At 54.0% G+C, this 15,730-nt stretch overlaps 1 protein-coding gene across 1 annotated transcript in view; it reads left to right on the plus strand.

Annotated features, from left to right (window-relative positions):
- Fam20c (FAM20C golgi associated secretory pathway kinase) overlaps positions 1–15,250 on the plus strand; it is a 48,005-nt gene extending 32,755 nt beyond the window's left edge. The window contains exons 4-10 of the mRNA XM_063233979.1: positions 5,226–5,318; positions 6,671–6,786; positions 11,802–11,982; positions 12,555–12,664; positions 12,838–12,919; positions 13,341–13,400; positions 14,314–15,250. Coding sequence (XP_063090049.1) covers positions 5,226–5,318; positions 6,671–6,786; positions 11,802–11,982; positions 12,555–12,664; positions 12,838–12,919; positions 13,341–13,400; positions 14,314–14,563 — 892 coding nt within the window. The 3' untranslated portion in view covers positions 14,564–15,250. The remainder of the gene's footprint in view (positions 1–5,225; positions 5,319–6,670; positions 6,787–11,801; positions 11,983–12,554; positions 12,665–12,837; positions 12,920–13,340; positions 13,401–14,313) is intronic.
- Positions 15,251–15,730: the final 480 nt, after the last annotated feature.

Raw genomic sequence — 15,730 nt, forward strand, 5'->3', positions numbered from 1 at the left:
ATAATTCTAGGCATGAACAACCCCTGACCCTATCCAAGTCCCAGGGCTTAGGCTTAGCAGTTTACATCAGACTGCAACATTTCTGTGGTGTCCATTAGGGCCTTGATGATTATGTAGGAGAATCTGAGAAAGTCAAGTGTGCCAGAAGCCTGGGAACTGGGAAGAGTATCCGCCACAGGCTGCAGCATTTGGGCCAGTGGAGGGTAGGCTTCAGTACCACGCAAGAGTGGTGGCAGCACTTGTTACAGCCATGAAGCAGGGCCATTGCAGAGGATCTAGGGAGAGTCCTGCATGTAGGTAAGGTCTGGTGGGTGGCCCATGTCCCTGAACAGTGGATTGTGGTCACTCCCAGCCTCACTGCACTGTAAACACCAGGGAGTTCATTTGCAAGGAGCAACTTCCAGCAAGGCGCTCAGCTTCTCGGTGACCCGGCAGCCAATGTGGTGGTTCATGCCTTAGAGCAGGAGGTAGGAGGCTATGGGCCACCATATGGGTGACTACGGGCCTCAGAGTCAGGATTTGGAGCTATGGAATGTGCAGAGCATGACACACATATCCTCTCTGTGAATCTCGTCTAGTGAGGGGCCTTGATGTTCCAGGAACTGATGTGCTCCACAAAGGTGGGTGGTTCATATAAGAAGAGGACAAGAATCCCCCCAACCTCTTCTAAACATCAGATGCCCCTCCTCAGGGTAGGGTACATTCTTGGTGCCTCTGACAGTTGCTGGCGTTTCCTGAGGTGGGCAAAGAGGGCAGCCAGTATCTGGGTTAGAGTGCGTATGGACACGTCAGGAGCAAGAGGCCCCAGAGTACCTTGCCACTAGCCTAGGACACCTGCCTGCTTTTCAGAACTCAGTGTCTTTCAACTAGGAGCTGTCCTGGGCCAGGTCAGAAAGGCCTCAAGGAACTATCTGGATTTTTTCCAGAGCCTAAGGGCTCAGAGGCACCTGGATGTCATATGTGTTACCTACTAGGAGGGCTGGGAAGTGGGAGGGAGAGAAAGAGAAAGGCCAGGGTGTTGGCAAAAAGAGCTGCTCCCTGTTTAGCACCCTGTGCAAATGTCTGCACATCCAGCTGTGAGTGCATGTCATATGCAGAGGTGACTACATGGGCATGAGCTAAAGGCTGCAGGTAGATGGAGGCCACTCTGTGTCCACATCAACTCCTTGCTAGTCCCTGACCATGAAATACCAGTCCTGAAATAGGTCTTTGGCTGAGCATGAGAAGCCCAGGACAGGACACTCCTGCCCCCAGGCCTTTCCTGCTGTTCCTACAGGGAACAATGCTGCCCAATGTCCCTGTGCCAAGGCCTTGCTCTTTGAAGTGAGCTGTGTCTGTCTCTGGCTATGTAGAGGCCCAAAGGGAAATGTACATCGTGGCAGAGTGGGGACCAGGCTGGCTGTCAGGTGTGCTCTCTGAGAGAGGCAGCCAGAGCCAGAGAAGCCCCAGCAGACTCAAGATCTACTGGGACAAGAGTGTTTCCACCCATGGAGGAGCCCTGGAGCTGGCTAAGTCCCGGGGAGTGAGGGGCCCAGCATCCTGTGGATGCATTTGGTGTATGGCTGGGGCCATCCCATTCCCTCAGCCCTGCCCTGCTGGGAGTGGACAGAACCATTGGCTGCTCCCCGCATCCTCTGAAGGCTACCTTTAACTAAAGCAGAGCATAGGTCATATGGGAGCCACCAGATGGACTATTGAAGTAACCCAATTTGTGCAGTTGAGTGCAGAAGGCACACTGGTCATCTGCTGGAGCTGTACCTGTTTTTACAGCCAGAAAATCAGCTACCTTTTCATGGTCACTAATGTTCTTTCCCAGCCCTTCTGTGAAGGAAAAATCAGTGGGAATGAGACCTAATCTCTTCCCTCTCCCTCCAAGATCCTCCAAACAGCTCTGTTCTAAGATACTGTGCATGTGTGTACACACACACACACAAATTAGTGTGTATACAGTTGTGTGCATGTATGTAGACAGAATTTCACCACACTGAATCCTGCTCCAGCCCCACCTGGGACCTTGGGTAAACATCACTAGGTTTGTCCTCCCTGGGCCTCTCTTGCCCATCTTAGTGTCCCAGAGTCACTGCTGCTTTGTGATCATAAGGAGCAGACTCCAAGGGCCCAGACATGCAGAGCTCCACGCAGGCATTTGGTTTGCATGGATAGGACAGGTGGAGACTCAGCACACACAGTGTGCCCCTCCCGTGTACAACTCATGTCAAGGCTCTTGCCCCAGAGGCAGCTGTTCTAATTCTCCCTCTAGGGCTTGGTCTCCAGTCTGGGTGAGGGGAGGGTTTCATGGCCCAAGAGTGGCAGAGCTGAGATGTAACCACAGACATGGGTTTGGCCTGGTGAACACCCGCAGACCTGTGTGCTGAGCAGGACTAAGATAGGTTCAGTAAAGGTCACCGACCACCATCATGTATGCTGTCTCTGATGGGGATGTGTACCCTCATACAGACAAGGAGAGGCCCTGAAAGAACTTGTGGTTCCGGGGGACCTTCCCAGAGGTGGTAGCCAGAGAAGCAGGGGAAGGCAGGCTGGGAGGGAGGGCAAGCCAAAGTCACAGAAAGGCTATCACAGAGCCCTGCCTGCCACATGGCCACTAGCCACATGCACTTACTTACATTTAAATTAATTAAATTAAGAGTTAAAAGCTGGCTCCTTCCTGACTCTAGCCATTTTTTGCATGGGCAGTACTGCTACATGGGTCAGTGCAGAGCAGCAGGGCCATCCTGGAGGGAGATTGTGCCAGCCCACACAGGGTGGAGGGTGAGGCCGAGATCTCACAAGTAGACCCCAAAGAGACTGCAGGCCCTTGTTTTCCAGATTTGGGGGGGGGGTGTCAGCTAGACCCAAAGAGATGCCCGGAGAGTCCCTGCTACAGGTCCTGGCGCTGTTCTTACATGAGCTGTACCCAGGGCCAACAGTGAGCTCTGCCCACCTAACCATGAGTTAAGGCCACAATCTCCCAAAAGTAATCATTCTGCTTTCCACAGCAACCTAAACCAACCTGTGGCAGAGCAGGGAAGCATCCTGTGTGAGCTGTTCCAGAAGCACCTGTTAGCCTGAGGCTCCAGGAAGCTCAAGGAAGGGAACTTTTGCCTCAGTCCTTACCTTTTTTCCAGAAGAGCCAGTGTTCTGAGAACAGCCTTGCTGAAAGCCAGCGCTTCTGAGCTGAGCACAGGGGCCACTGTTCAAAAGCTCACAGCTGGACCAGTGAGGGGACTGACAGGCTCAGTCTGACCCACAGAGCTATAAGGAAATGAAATCATTTGCCCCCATTTAAAAACCAAGAGACTCCACAAAGTCCAGACTCTCTCGAACCTCAGGAGCCCTGCCCAGTGGAGACAGCACACCGTCCTCAAGTGTTACTTGCAGCGGCTGCCAGATGGTCAGCCTCCTCCACTGAGTGGACCGAGGAAGCACAAGGACTGTGTGACCTCAGCTTGGCACGTGGTCAGACCAGTGCGCCCTCAGTTTGCAGGGTGCCTGTCCATACGGGAACCACTGAGGGTCATGAGGAATAGTCTGTCTCCAGCACCAGTGCTACACACAGGTTCCTGGAAAGGTGGAGGAAGAAATCCGTCACTGAGATAAGTGATGTTCAAGGAACCACCTGGCACAGCTATGGCCCTCGCCTGCAGCCTGAACTCTATCCTTCCCCACTGGAAGCCACGCATTGTTCTTGGTGGGGACAGCAGCAGCACCCAGGGGGCCCAAATTTCATGCCAGAATCATCACTGGCCCACACATGTTGAGCAATGATATGTTTTGTTTCCAGAGTCTTAAGGTCAAACCCCACATGACAGGGTCTCACCAGAGCCCTGTAACGGGTCCTGCCTCCTCTGAAGTCTGCTAAACATCCTAGAGCCCAAGGCACTAGAGACCATCCATGTTTGCAGAGTGACACTGACTGGCCTTTCCTGCCTGTGGCTTCATGTCCCCAGCCAGATGCAGGGATGAAAGATGCTGGCATTAATTCCAGGGACCGTGGGAGGCCCTGAGTGCTGAGTCTAGGAGTCCTAGAGGGAGAGAGAGAGAGTGGCCCAGCTGCACACACAGCAAGCCCAGTGCAGAGTAAGGCCTAGGCCCTGGGACCAGGTTGCACTCACCATGTACCATGAGTCCAGGTTGGGTGTGTAGGAGCTCCAGCACCATGGGAGGGGTCCTGTTATTCAGCAAAGAACTGCTATTTCCCACCACCATGGACAGGGTCCTTGCATGTGAATGCACACTCCTGGGACCCCAAGAAGAGTCCTGGGCTGGCTCTGTTACCCAAACTCTCAGCTTCTCTGAGGACACCCATGTACTGGAAGTCCTGGGCATGTTGTCTGTAAGACACATAGTTGGAAAAGTTGGTTTAGCCATTTGGTGTCTCAGAGGGAAGGCTATTCCAGAATGAGAGAACAACCTGAACACAGGAAAGAGGCTAAGGATAAGGGGTCAAGTGCAGGAAACAGCAGGCGGTCATGACTCAGCTCAGGAGCTGGGTGGGAGATCAGGGAAACTGAGGCCCAGAGCCCAGTAGAGGATGGCAAGCTTCAGAAAGAGCCGGGGGTGGTGGAGAGTATCCTTACCACCAGTGGACTAATGGCAACAGGGCCAATCTGATGGTTTATTCCACCAGACCCAGTCCCAGGCCCACACCTTGGAGAAGCCTATGTCCAACAAGGGGGCCTAGTCCAACCTACTCTGCTGCAGGGCTACCCTCCCCGAAAATGCACCCCCCCCCCGCCATACACTTCACTTAGAAGCAGGCACTCCCTTTGCCCATTGGCATTGGCATAGTCTGGCTGGCAGTGGGCTGATAGCTCTGTGCTGCACAGCTCCTGGGGGCCAGGTTGACAGCCAGTTTTTCTGGTATGAACTTCTACTTATAGCTGAGGGTGAGCTGCTCGCTGAGGTCACTGAACGTGGACTGGGGAGTTGCACCTTCACCAGACCATGCACTTGCAGCCACAGGGTGTGAATAACCAGAGAGCAGACAAGACAGTAAAACACAGCAAATCAGGAGGCCATGATGAGACCTGGGTACTGAGTGCTTTTTAGGTATAACATGTTTGACTGTATGGATATACTTTAGCTTTTAATGACAGCTGTGACCCTGATTAACACAGTTCTCTAAAATATAAGTCAGCTCTGGAAGGCGGCAGGTCACAAATGCCTCCTTGATTGGAGCTTTTCTCAGTGACAGATCTGTCTTCTTTTTGCCCCATTTTCTCTAGGCAAACGAGGGAACAGGAGACACCCCCTGACTTCTTTTACTTCTCTGACTACGAGAGGCACAATGCAGAGATTGCCGCCTTCCACCTGGACAGGTGAGGCCCTTGGCCTTGGGGTCCACAGCACATCCCATCATAATCACCTCACAGCCGCCATCTCTGGGGTTTCCATCTGGAGCAGCCTGTGGGTTAGACTTCACACCCCACCAGGCAGCCAAAACACTGAGCCCCCAAGGGAATGACCTGCCTGGAGCCCTGTCCTTAGTGGGCAAAGACCCTGCCCTCTGTTCCTCACCCACCCCAGCAAGGAGTGGCCAGGACGGATGGTGGGTTATGGAAGCTGGGAACAAAGTGGGGAAGGGTGGAAGGTTCCATGCTGTGCATTTTAACGGAGAGTCATGGTATGAGCTGCTCTGGAAGTGCATGAAGGCTTCCCTGAGGGGGCAGAGTGAGAGTCCCCTGACACTTATCTCCCAAGGGGCAGCTCAGACACAATGGGACATGATTAATAGCAAGTTCCAGTTGACCCCTTGCTGCTGGGTGGGTGGAGTAGCTGACATACACACCGTGTGACAGTCATCTATTTCTGTGCCCAGAAGGGGTGATTCTTGGCTCTGCCCCTGGATCAGCAGGGTGTGGAGGACAGAGTCCCTCCCATGCCACAGCCCACAGTGGGTTTGGCCCTCAGGCTTCCGAACCTGCTTGGCCAGACACAGGTCTCGGCTCAGAGCGCCCCACTCACCACCCCAGCCACACCATGGACCTGGCTGGTTAGAGTGCAGTGCCAGGCTGACCCAGAACCCCAAAATCTGCATCTCACAGGATCCCAGGTGACTTGAGTGAGATCACAGACCTTACATAGTGATTGTGGAAATCCCCAGGAGTCTCTGTTTCCAACACCTTCACCACTTTGGCCACCAAAGACAAAGAAAAGGACAGCGGTGGCCTCAAGCTAGTAAGGCCACTGCATAAGACATATGGCCCCTCAGGGCATTTATTAATAAAATAGGCAGTTCATGGGGGCACCTGAAATGGGAGAGCAGGAGGAAGTGGTGGGGTCGAACCCCACCCTCCTTGCCTGGCCCCTCTCCAGCCAGCCCATCTCGACATCCTGTGTCAGCAGGAAGAGCTCACATCAGCATCTCCATTTAATTAAGAAAGTGGCCGTGCATGCGGCACCACTCAGAAAGAGCTCCATTAAGAATGTTTAATTTAATTTAGTTCCATTTTAAATTTAGCCCTGAAATGAGGGCATGTTTCAGTGAGTGGGTGCCTGGCAGGGCCGAAGCTGGTGCACAAGGCAGCTACCACATTCTAACCGTCCGTGCTGACAGAGCCACAGCTGGGTTAGACTGAGGCAGGTGGACGTGGCTCCCTGGCTTCCACCAAGGCCACTGAAAATCAGGCTTAGAAGGTAAAGAGCCTTTTCTTTGCCCTTGTTTTGCCAGGATCCTTGACTTCCGCCGAGTCCCACCAGTGGCTGGCAGGATGGTCAACATGACCAAGGAGATCCGGGATGTGACTCGGGACAAGAAGCTGTGGAGAACCTTCTTCATCTCTCCAGGTACCCTCCCCGGTAGCTGGGGCCTGGGCCACTGCTGAAAGGAGTTGCTACAGAACACTGGTGCTCAGCTTGCGGCCCTTCATGGGGGCCAAGCATGTACCCTATCATTGAGTGCCCAACTGCCCCACAGGTTAACCAGCTGCCAGAGGCCGTGTGGGTGTGGCCATGTCACTGACCACTTCCCCATGCAAGGCACAGGGTTATGGCTACTGTCACCCACTATTTGATTACTCATCTGCTCAGGCTACTTAAATGTACATTCAAGACTCCACTGACCTGTCCACTTCTGAATCCTTCCTGGTGGTGGCCCATATTGAGCCCCTGCCAATGGTACAACCTGCATGCGGGGCTCGGAGGAGCCCCTTTCACTCCCAAAGGTGCCCAGTGGTCTCCACAGGCAGGTATACTGACAGGTAGAGCCTCGTAGCTCTTCACATGACTCCAGCAACAGTCCTCAAGGAGGCTGTGTCTTGGGGTGTGCTGGGCATAAAAGCCCCACCTAAAAGCTCATTTCACGTAGACGTTTCAGACTGATACACTCTGCCCTCTTTCTTAACTGCATTCGCTGAGTTGTCAGAATTCCGGGCTGTGAACCCCTGATTTAATTAAGCTCTGTTTTCCTCACCCAGTACTCACCCAGCAATTCATATGGTCTCTTCCTCTCTCAGAAACCATTCATAAGAGAAAAATAGGACAGAAATCCCTGGAGAAGCAGAGAAAAATGTCCCCCTGATCCCTGGAGCTGGCAGAAGGGGCTGATTAAGAGCTTGTGTGTCAGGAGGATCTTGGAGGGTTGACCATCCCCAGAATCATCCCTGCCTGGGCTTCCCCTTGGAGAGCCAAAACTGGCCCCCAGCCTGGGACCAGGGCTTGCTGCTGGGATCCTGGCATTTAGGGCTCCTGTGCACCCCACCCCCTGCCCAGCCGTGGCCCTGATAATTTTCCTCCAGTCCCATCATCCCAGCACTGTCCAGCCCCACTCTGTGTCCCCATTGCCTATAGAAATTGACCCCCTGGTCCCCATCTGCCATCAGATGCCTGGCTGCTGCTTGTCTATTGCCTTTCATAATTTTTATTTTGCCCTGTATAGTAAGTAATGTATTTCAAAGGCTGAGAACATGTTAGAGAATAGCTTTCCTTTTCTCAAGAGCCCCCACCCAGCTTGGCAATTCCCAGTGTCTTCCACCTGGACCCATGCCCTTGTTCTAGACTAGGTCTGGTTCCTGAGCTCTCCGGGGTGGACAAATAAATGCAGTCACGGGGCTGGGAGGAGGGAGTCAGCACATCCCCTTACACTGAGCATGTGACCTAGCTAAGGCCATACAGATGTATGATGTCACCACTCTGACACAGTCAAGCCAGTGTCCAGGCAGTGGGTAAGGGCATGCTGGGTGCCCCATAGCCATGGACCCAGCTGAAAGCACCCCAAATCCTCCCAACAAGAGGCTCCTGCCAACAGCATGGATAGGGAAGCCAGCAGCCGGCACCATTGGAGAGTCCACGGCATGGGAACACTGGCTGTGCTTTCCACCTCCCATCGCCAACCCCTCTTCCCAGGCAGGAGGGCCCAAGGGAGGCCTCCTATGCAGTGTGCTGTGCCCAGCTCCTGGTATTTTTAGGTCATTTCGTAACAGTGAAGGTTTATAGATTCTTTTTTCTGTTTTTGTCCTATTTTGGTTTTTGCAAAGACTGAGCCAATTCTTCGCGTAAGCAGACAAATTAAGATACTCCACACCCACTTTGGGTGACCTTTGGGATCCCTCCCTCCCTCAGCGGGGAGCTGTCAGTTCCTGGAGTCCCCCATGGTGAGGCCACTGAGGCTGCCAGTAGTGGTGCCACCGTGAAATCTCTCTCTGTTCAGCTGGCCCTGCGGCCTCCCCATCCCTGGTCTCTGGCTCCTGATCAAGATCACATTTTCCCTGCTGGTTGCCAGCCCCTGTGAAACCCTGAGAAGCCTCCTTGGCAGCAGTGGCTCACCTGGCCAGCCATTCCCGGTCCCTGCTGGTCACTTCTGAGCACAGCCTCCCTAGCTCTGTGCCCCTGACTGGTCTGCGTCAGTGGATCTCTTCTGAAAGCCTTCAGAACCCCCACCTGGGAAGCAGCGGGCTCTCAGGAGCCAGTTTTGGTCTCATTTTAGAAAACAAAATGTTTTTGCTTTGCTGACACTTCCAACGCATCCGATGCCAAAATTGCCATCGCTGCTTCTCCAGAGCCAAGTGCGCTTGAGGAGGCTTTGATCCGGGCAGCTGCCCTCCAGCCTCTGAGCCACAGTCAGAAAGAAGCAGCTCAGGGAAGAGGTAACCCGGTACAGATCAGGACTCAGGAAGCCACGTTCAGGGGGCTCTAAAGCTACCTGGCTGAGAGGCAGGACTGGTGAGAACCCACATTTGCAAGGCCGCAGCTCTCACAGGCCACGCACCTTTCTCAATGAGTTCTGAGGGACATGTCACAGACATTCTGATCACCTGTAGTCTTCTATGAGGTGAACATGCCTGTGGGTGCTGCCAGGGAAGGACAGAGGCCCTGAGCTGGGGTTTTGCCTGCCAGGGAAGGACAGAGGCCCTGAGCTGGGGTTTTGCCTGCCAATGAACTGGCTCTTCTTGCTGCCTCTCTGGCCTGGTTCATTGCACTGTGTTGTCTACAACCCACGTCCAGTGCTCGGGCACTTTGGAGGCTAGTGGGGTTTCCAAAAAGGGGCCTGCCAGTGTCTGGGGCACCACCCCATATGACAGCATGTTCACCAGGGTCCACAGCACTGTGAGACAAGGGCAAGGAGGGCAGACATCCTCAGAGACATGCCTTGCCACCATTCTGACCCTGGAGGGGTGCTTTGGGTACTCGACCGGGTGCCATTCAGATCTAGATCCCTGAAGAAAGCAGACACTCGTGGCTTCAGGTCAAGACCAGGGAGCTGACTGGCCCATCTTCAGAGGACCAGCAGGAATGTGCTGGCTCTCTCAGCTGGCTGGACACTGGCTTTCTCTGTTCTTTTTTGTTGAAATGGAGCAGGACACAAGCTCCCTGCTCCCCAGATGCCTGGCATCTGCTTGGCAGGGCTGTCCATACACCTAAGGCCCTCACAGTTACCTCATGTGACCCTCAGCCCTGCAGAAGTATACTTGACTATCACTGCACAACCAGAAGGGGACCTTTGTCTTTGGAGCCACCAGCCACACCCTGGGTGCCCCTGTAGACGCAAGATTTGTGTTTGATGCAGAAGGAGCTGAGCTGTGAAATGCCCTTGCCTTTTGATAGATACCATCTAAACCAGCTCAGCGAGGGCAGGAGGCTGTTAGAGCAATCGATTTCATGGCTCCAGCCACTGAGAGATGGGATAAAGATTTTCCTCCTGGAAATGAAGCTGTTGCTTAGCGTTGGCTGTTCTGCTCGCCAGAGGCTGCCGATTAACCTATATCAGCCCCAGGGTGACAGCAGGCTGATCTCTCTTTGATCATTCTTCCTGTGGTAATTATGTGATGCTGGATGGATGATGAGGCCTGCAAGGCGGAGAGATAGGCAGGTAATGCCCAGCCAGGCTTGCTGTGTGGTCCAGCTGTGGGAAGCAGTCAGCACCCTGGGCCTGCTCCTTAGGACTCTGTCCTGCTCCTGCACTCTAGAAGTGCTTGGCAGAGCTTGCATTGAGTCACTTGGTCCTGCCTTGTGGTCTGAAGGCTCCTGGAACTTCAGGGAGATCCTGGAAAGGCCCGGGTGTGTAGCTCGGGGGACACCACAGCTGGACGTAGGCATGGGTGGGAAGGTGCTGGGGCACAGCAAACAAACCAAAGCATGAAAACACAGATTCAGCCAATAAATAAGTGTGGGAAGAGATCATCTTGGGATCTGTGATCAGAGTGAGATGGTAACCTCTTTCAGCAAAATCATGAGCCAGGAAGCTGCCAGACAGCAAAGACTTGCAGTTTTAAATAGTTTGTTTTAACTGCGATACAACACAGGATGCATAAAATTTATCACTTTAAATTATGATTCAGTGGTCTTGTCACAAGCATGATGCAGCATGGATACTCACCACCATCCAGGTCCAGGATGGTTCCCTTACCCCAGAAAGAAAGCTATGTCTGCTGGCAACACCCAGATCCTCCCAGCTCCTAGCAGTCTGTCCACTCTGCTTCTGTGGATTCTCCTGCTCCCAACAACACCCTGTCTTTCCAACCTGGCATCTCACTGGGCTCCCAACCTCAGCCAATGTCGAATGGTATTTTGTGGTCTGCAAATCCTGCATTTTGGAAGTCCATTGGTCAGCTGATGAGCACTTGGTCAGGCCAACCCCAGGTCTGTTGTTCCCTGTTGAGCATATAAAGAGTCTCTGGAATCCCATCTTCACTCCTTGTACCCAGGAACTGAGGGTGGTACCCTGGTGATGCTCTAGTGGGATTTGAGGGACCAGACTGTCTTCCCATGACCACCCCACTTCACTCTCTCCTGCTTTCTATGCTCCACGTCCTCACTGATACCTGCTATTGTGTGGTCTTTGGATCAAAACCACTATAGTGGGTGTGAGGTGGAACCTCTGCAGATTCCATTTGTTTCTCTGATGACGAGTGATGCTGACAGCACCTTCTCGTGGGCTCATTAGCCATTTGAGGGTCCTTGGAGAAAGGTCCATTTGAGTCCTTTGCCCATTTATAAACTGGGTTCTTTTTATTATTGAATTGTAAGAGTTCTTTACATATATTGATTACTAGCTACCCATCAGATGTCTGATTTGCAAGTATTTTCTCCATTCTGTGAACAATCTCTTCCTTTTCTTCATAGCAAGAATCATTTTCTGAGCTATTGAATGTTGACTCTAGAATCACTTTAGGGTGCCATTCTTGATTCTGAAGGTGAGGCTGTGTGGCTTTGGAAGTCTTGCTGTAGGTCTAGGGGTTGGAGGTGGTCACCAAGGTCAGGTGAGGACTGGAGGGGCTGCTGGATGACACATGGTGATAGGCCTGACCAGGAACAGAAGGATACCACTGGGCCAGTGCAAGTGACCTGGCCATCTCTGCCCCCAGCCAACAACATCTGCTTCTACGGGGAGTGTTCTTACTACTGCTCCACGGAACACGCGCTGTGCGGGAAACCTGACCAGATAGAGGGCTCACTGGCGGCCTTCCTGCCGGACCTGTCGCTGGCCAAAAGGAAGACCTGGCGAAACCCCTGGCGGCGCTCCTACCACAAGCGCAAGAAAGCCGAGTGAGTATGGGTGTTGGGCGCGAGAGCCAGGATTCAGATTGTTCAGGGTCACAGAGCAGGGATGAGTGGCAAGGGTAAGGGGTGGGCAGGGAGGAATCTGTGTTTACGTGGCTGGAAAGGACTTCTCTGCGTGAGAACCAGAAACCTCGGAAGTGCAGACTGTCCTCAGGGTTCCTCGAACATGTTCTTAGGTGCTGAGATCAGATGTCCCTCCCTACCCCTCTCATCCTTGGGAGAAGGAATATCCTGCTCCTTCAGTCAGTATGTCTCACAGGATGTGTGGGCACTGATTCTCAGCAGTGACCCTCCAAAACCATGCACCCAGAGCTGATGGTAGCTTCCAGGCCTGATTCATGGGGGGCAGGTAGAGTGTTGTGATCACCCATGGCCCCATACTCCTATTAATACAGCCTCAAAATCCACAGTGATATAGTGGTCTCTACTGAGTCTTCTTTCTGGAGCAGAAGCCCCCTGGCTTCTGTGCCCTCCTGAGCTGGGCAGCACGCAGAATTCAGCCTGGATCTTCCTGACCACACAGAGGAAGACCCATTGTCTCACACTGCCCCCTGCAGGTGGGAAGTGGACCCCGATTACTGTGAGGAGGTGAAGCAGACACCACCTTATGACAGTGGCCACCGAGTCCTGGATATCATGGACATGACGATCTTTGACTTTCTCATGGGTATGACCAGCAGCCCAGGCCCAGGATCTTCACCCTGTGCTGACCATGACACCAGAGCTGACATGGGACACTGCCTGGGCTCGGGGGTCACGGGGCCTGGGCTGAGGTTCTGCTGGGTGGAAAGGGAAGGGCCTGGGGGTCAAAGGCCACTGAGCACATTGCTGTCTCTGCAGGAAACATGGATCGCCATCACTACGAGACCTTCGAGAAGTTCGGGAATGACACGTTCATCATCCACTTGGACAACGGGAGAGGGTGAGTGCTTCTCACCCCACAGCCCTGTAAGCCGATGCCCCACATGGGCCCAGCCAGACACGGGGCGCCAGCCTCGCGCATAAAGGAGGGCCACCCCATTCCTGAATCCCTACCACCTTGGGGTAACTGAGGGATGAGCAGGGCTGAGGAGCAGGTAGAGGCTGTGTGGGGGGAAGGTGACCCAGACCCAGCAAGGTGGGGAGTGAGTAATGTTCCTTCCAAGCTGTGCTGCACGCTGCGTGTCAGTGCTCGGCCCCTGGATTGTCCATATGCAGTCACATGGCCCCTGAAAAGACACCAGTACAGCTAAACTGGGCCTAGGCAAGAGGCCACCCCACATCTAGAGCCCATGTGGATGCGCAGTGGAGCACTGCCACCTCCTGCTCACAAGAGACCCTGATGGCTGTGCTTCCTCTGACAGGTTTGGAAAATATTCACACGACGAGCTTTCCATCCTGGTGCCTTTACAGCAGTGCTGCAGGTACAGCCGCCCTCCCTGCCCTCCTTCCCATAGTGCCCCCTCCTCCTTGTAGCCCCCAGCTATCACCATGAGGAACCGGTCAGGTGGCACCTGCCTGATTCCCATCTCTGCACAGGCATCCACATCTCCGAGTCACCTCCCCAAATCCTGCCCCACTGCTCCAGTTCCCACCCAGCCCCAAGTCCTCCTGGTCATGGAATGAGCTCCTTGCCAACCAGGACCCTCCTGTGAAGATCCCGGGCCCAGCAGGTTACTGGCCTGGGCACAGGAACCCATCCTCCTGACCACAACTGTCAGGCTCTATCTGGCCACTCTTGAGGGTCTCAATCCTGTCCCTCCTTTCATAGCTGGAGTAGGTGTATGGGCATAGTGGTCTATGACCCCCTCAGGAAACGTCAGCATCTGCCTGACACAGAGGTCATCGAGTTAGGGAGAGTACCCCAGGAGAGAAGGCCAGCCTTGCCAGGCAGGGCCACCCAGCATGGTGTCCAGTGGGGGTTTTATCCTGAGCCTCTCTGTGGGCTCTCTTTCTCTGTCTCTGCCTTCCTCTGTGGCTCATATCTCTCTGTCTCCTCTGTGTCTGTCTGACTCCACCTGTCTCTGTTTCTGTCTCTGTCTCTGCCTCTCTCTGTGTCTCTCTTTGACTTTATTTCTCTGTGTGTCCCTGTCTCTCTTTCTGTCTCTCTTTGCCTCTCTGTCTCTCTCTTTCTGTCTCTCTGTCCCTCTTTCTGTCTTGCTTCTGTCTTTTGGTCTCTGTCTGACTGTCTCTCTTCTGTGTGTGTGTCTCTTTTTCTGATTCTGTTTCTCTGTCTGTCTCTCTGCCTCTTTCTGTCTCTGTTTCTCTCTCTGCCTGTCTAACTCCCTCCCCCCACCTGAGTCCATGGCCACCCCCACTGACCTCTCCATCCGGCAGGATCAGGAAGTCCACCTACCTGCGGCTGCAGCTGTTGGCCAGGGAGGAGTACAAGCTGAGCCTGCTGATGGCTGAGTCCCTGCAGCGGGACCGGGTGGCGCCTGTGCTATACCAGCTGCACCTGGAGGCTCTGGACCGACGGCTTCGTATTGTGCTGCAGGCCGTGCATGCCTGCATTGAGAAAGATGGGCTGGGCAACGTAGTGGAGGATGACCTGGACACTGAGCACAGAGCCGCCACTGAGAGGTAGTGACCCGCTGCCCGTGAGCGGGGAGACGCAGCCACGCGAGCTACCGGTGAATTCAGTGAATTCAGAGACAGGAGGGTCACACCCACATGGCTACTGACAACCCTTCCATGTGGCCCCGCCAAGATGCGTTTCTTAAGTCTTCGAGACAAGAGAGGCTGGGAGGAAGCACTGCGTGTGCTCCCGGACAGAACAACCCATCCTTCCACAGGGCAAGGAGGCCTCTGCTGAGCTCTGGTTGGGATTTATGTGAGGCTCACATGTGCACAAATAGGCAACTGCACGGAGCAGGCCCGCCTCACCGTCCTGTGGCTCCTGCCCAGCGGGGTCACCGTGACACTGAATGCGTTTTCATGCTCTGGACCTCATTCAAAATGAAAACTCCTTTCTCCCCGCTCCAGGGCCTCAGCACTTTGAGGTGAGAGAGGCCTGTCTGGGACAGAGGCTGTAGACAGACGGCACAGCCTGTGCTTGGACAGAAGGGCCCAAGTGAGCTCTGTGAAGCAGAAACAGCCCAGCAAAGACTGGGCCTTCCTGTGGTGGCAGTGCCACTCATCGTGGCTTTGCTTTGGACTGTTGGCATAAACCCATCACGTGGGGTCGGCGGGCACTGAGCAGTAGGGTACCTTCACAGCATTTTTGTGATAGTTTGCAATGTGGTAAAAGTGCAATAAAGATATGGCAAGCGTGTGTTTGCAGCCTCCCTGGGGTGTGGCCTTCAACCCAGCCCCTGCCCTCCGTCCCAGAGAACCAGGCCTGGAGCCAGGCATGGAAGAGCCCCAACTTCTGCAGTGCCCAAGTGGCCCAGAGCCCACAGCCTGTGGGGCTGCAGAGGGAGCTGTCTGCTAAGCCGTGGGGTAAACAGAATGTGATGAGACCTGGAGTATCCAGAGGCACGGATACCCTCCAAGCCTAGCCTGGGCAATTTACTGACTTAATGAGACCCTGTCTCAAACAGCAGTAAGAAGGGCTGGAGATGTGGCTGAGTAAAGAGGCCCTGAGTTCAATCCTCAGCATCACAAAAACAAAAACAGAGGGCCAAGGGCTGAGGAGAGAGCAGAGAGCAGCACCATGCCACCCTGTGGGACAGGGAGGCAGAGGGCTTTCACACACTGCCTGAGTCAGGAGGACCCTGGGCAGCGGGTGTGGTGGAACTTCTTCCCGGGTGCC

The sequence above is a fragment of the Cavia porcellus genome, unplaced genomic scaffold, assembly GCF_034190915.1.
Source record: "Cavia porcellus strain 051 isolate PalLab524CR breed Dunkin Hartley unplaced genomic scaffold, mCavPor4.1 scaffold_23, whole genome shotgun sequence".
NCBI classification, from domain to species: Eukaryota; Metazoa; Chordata; class Mammalia; order Rodentia; family Caviidae; genus Cavia; species Cavia porcellus.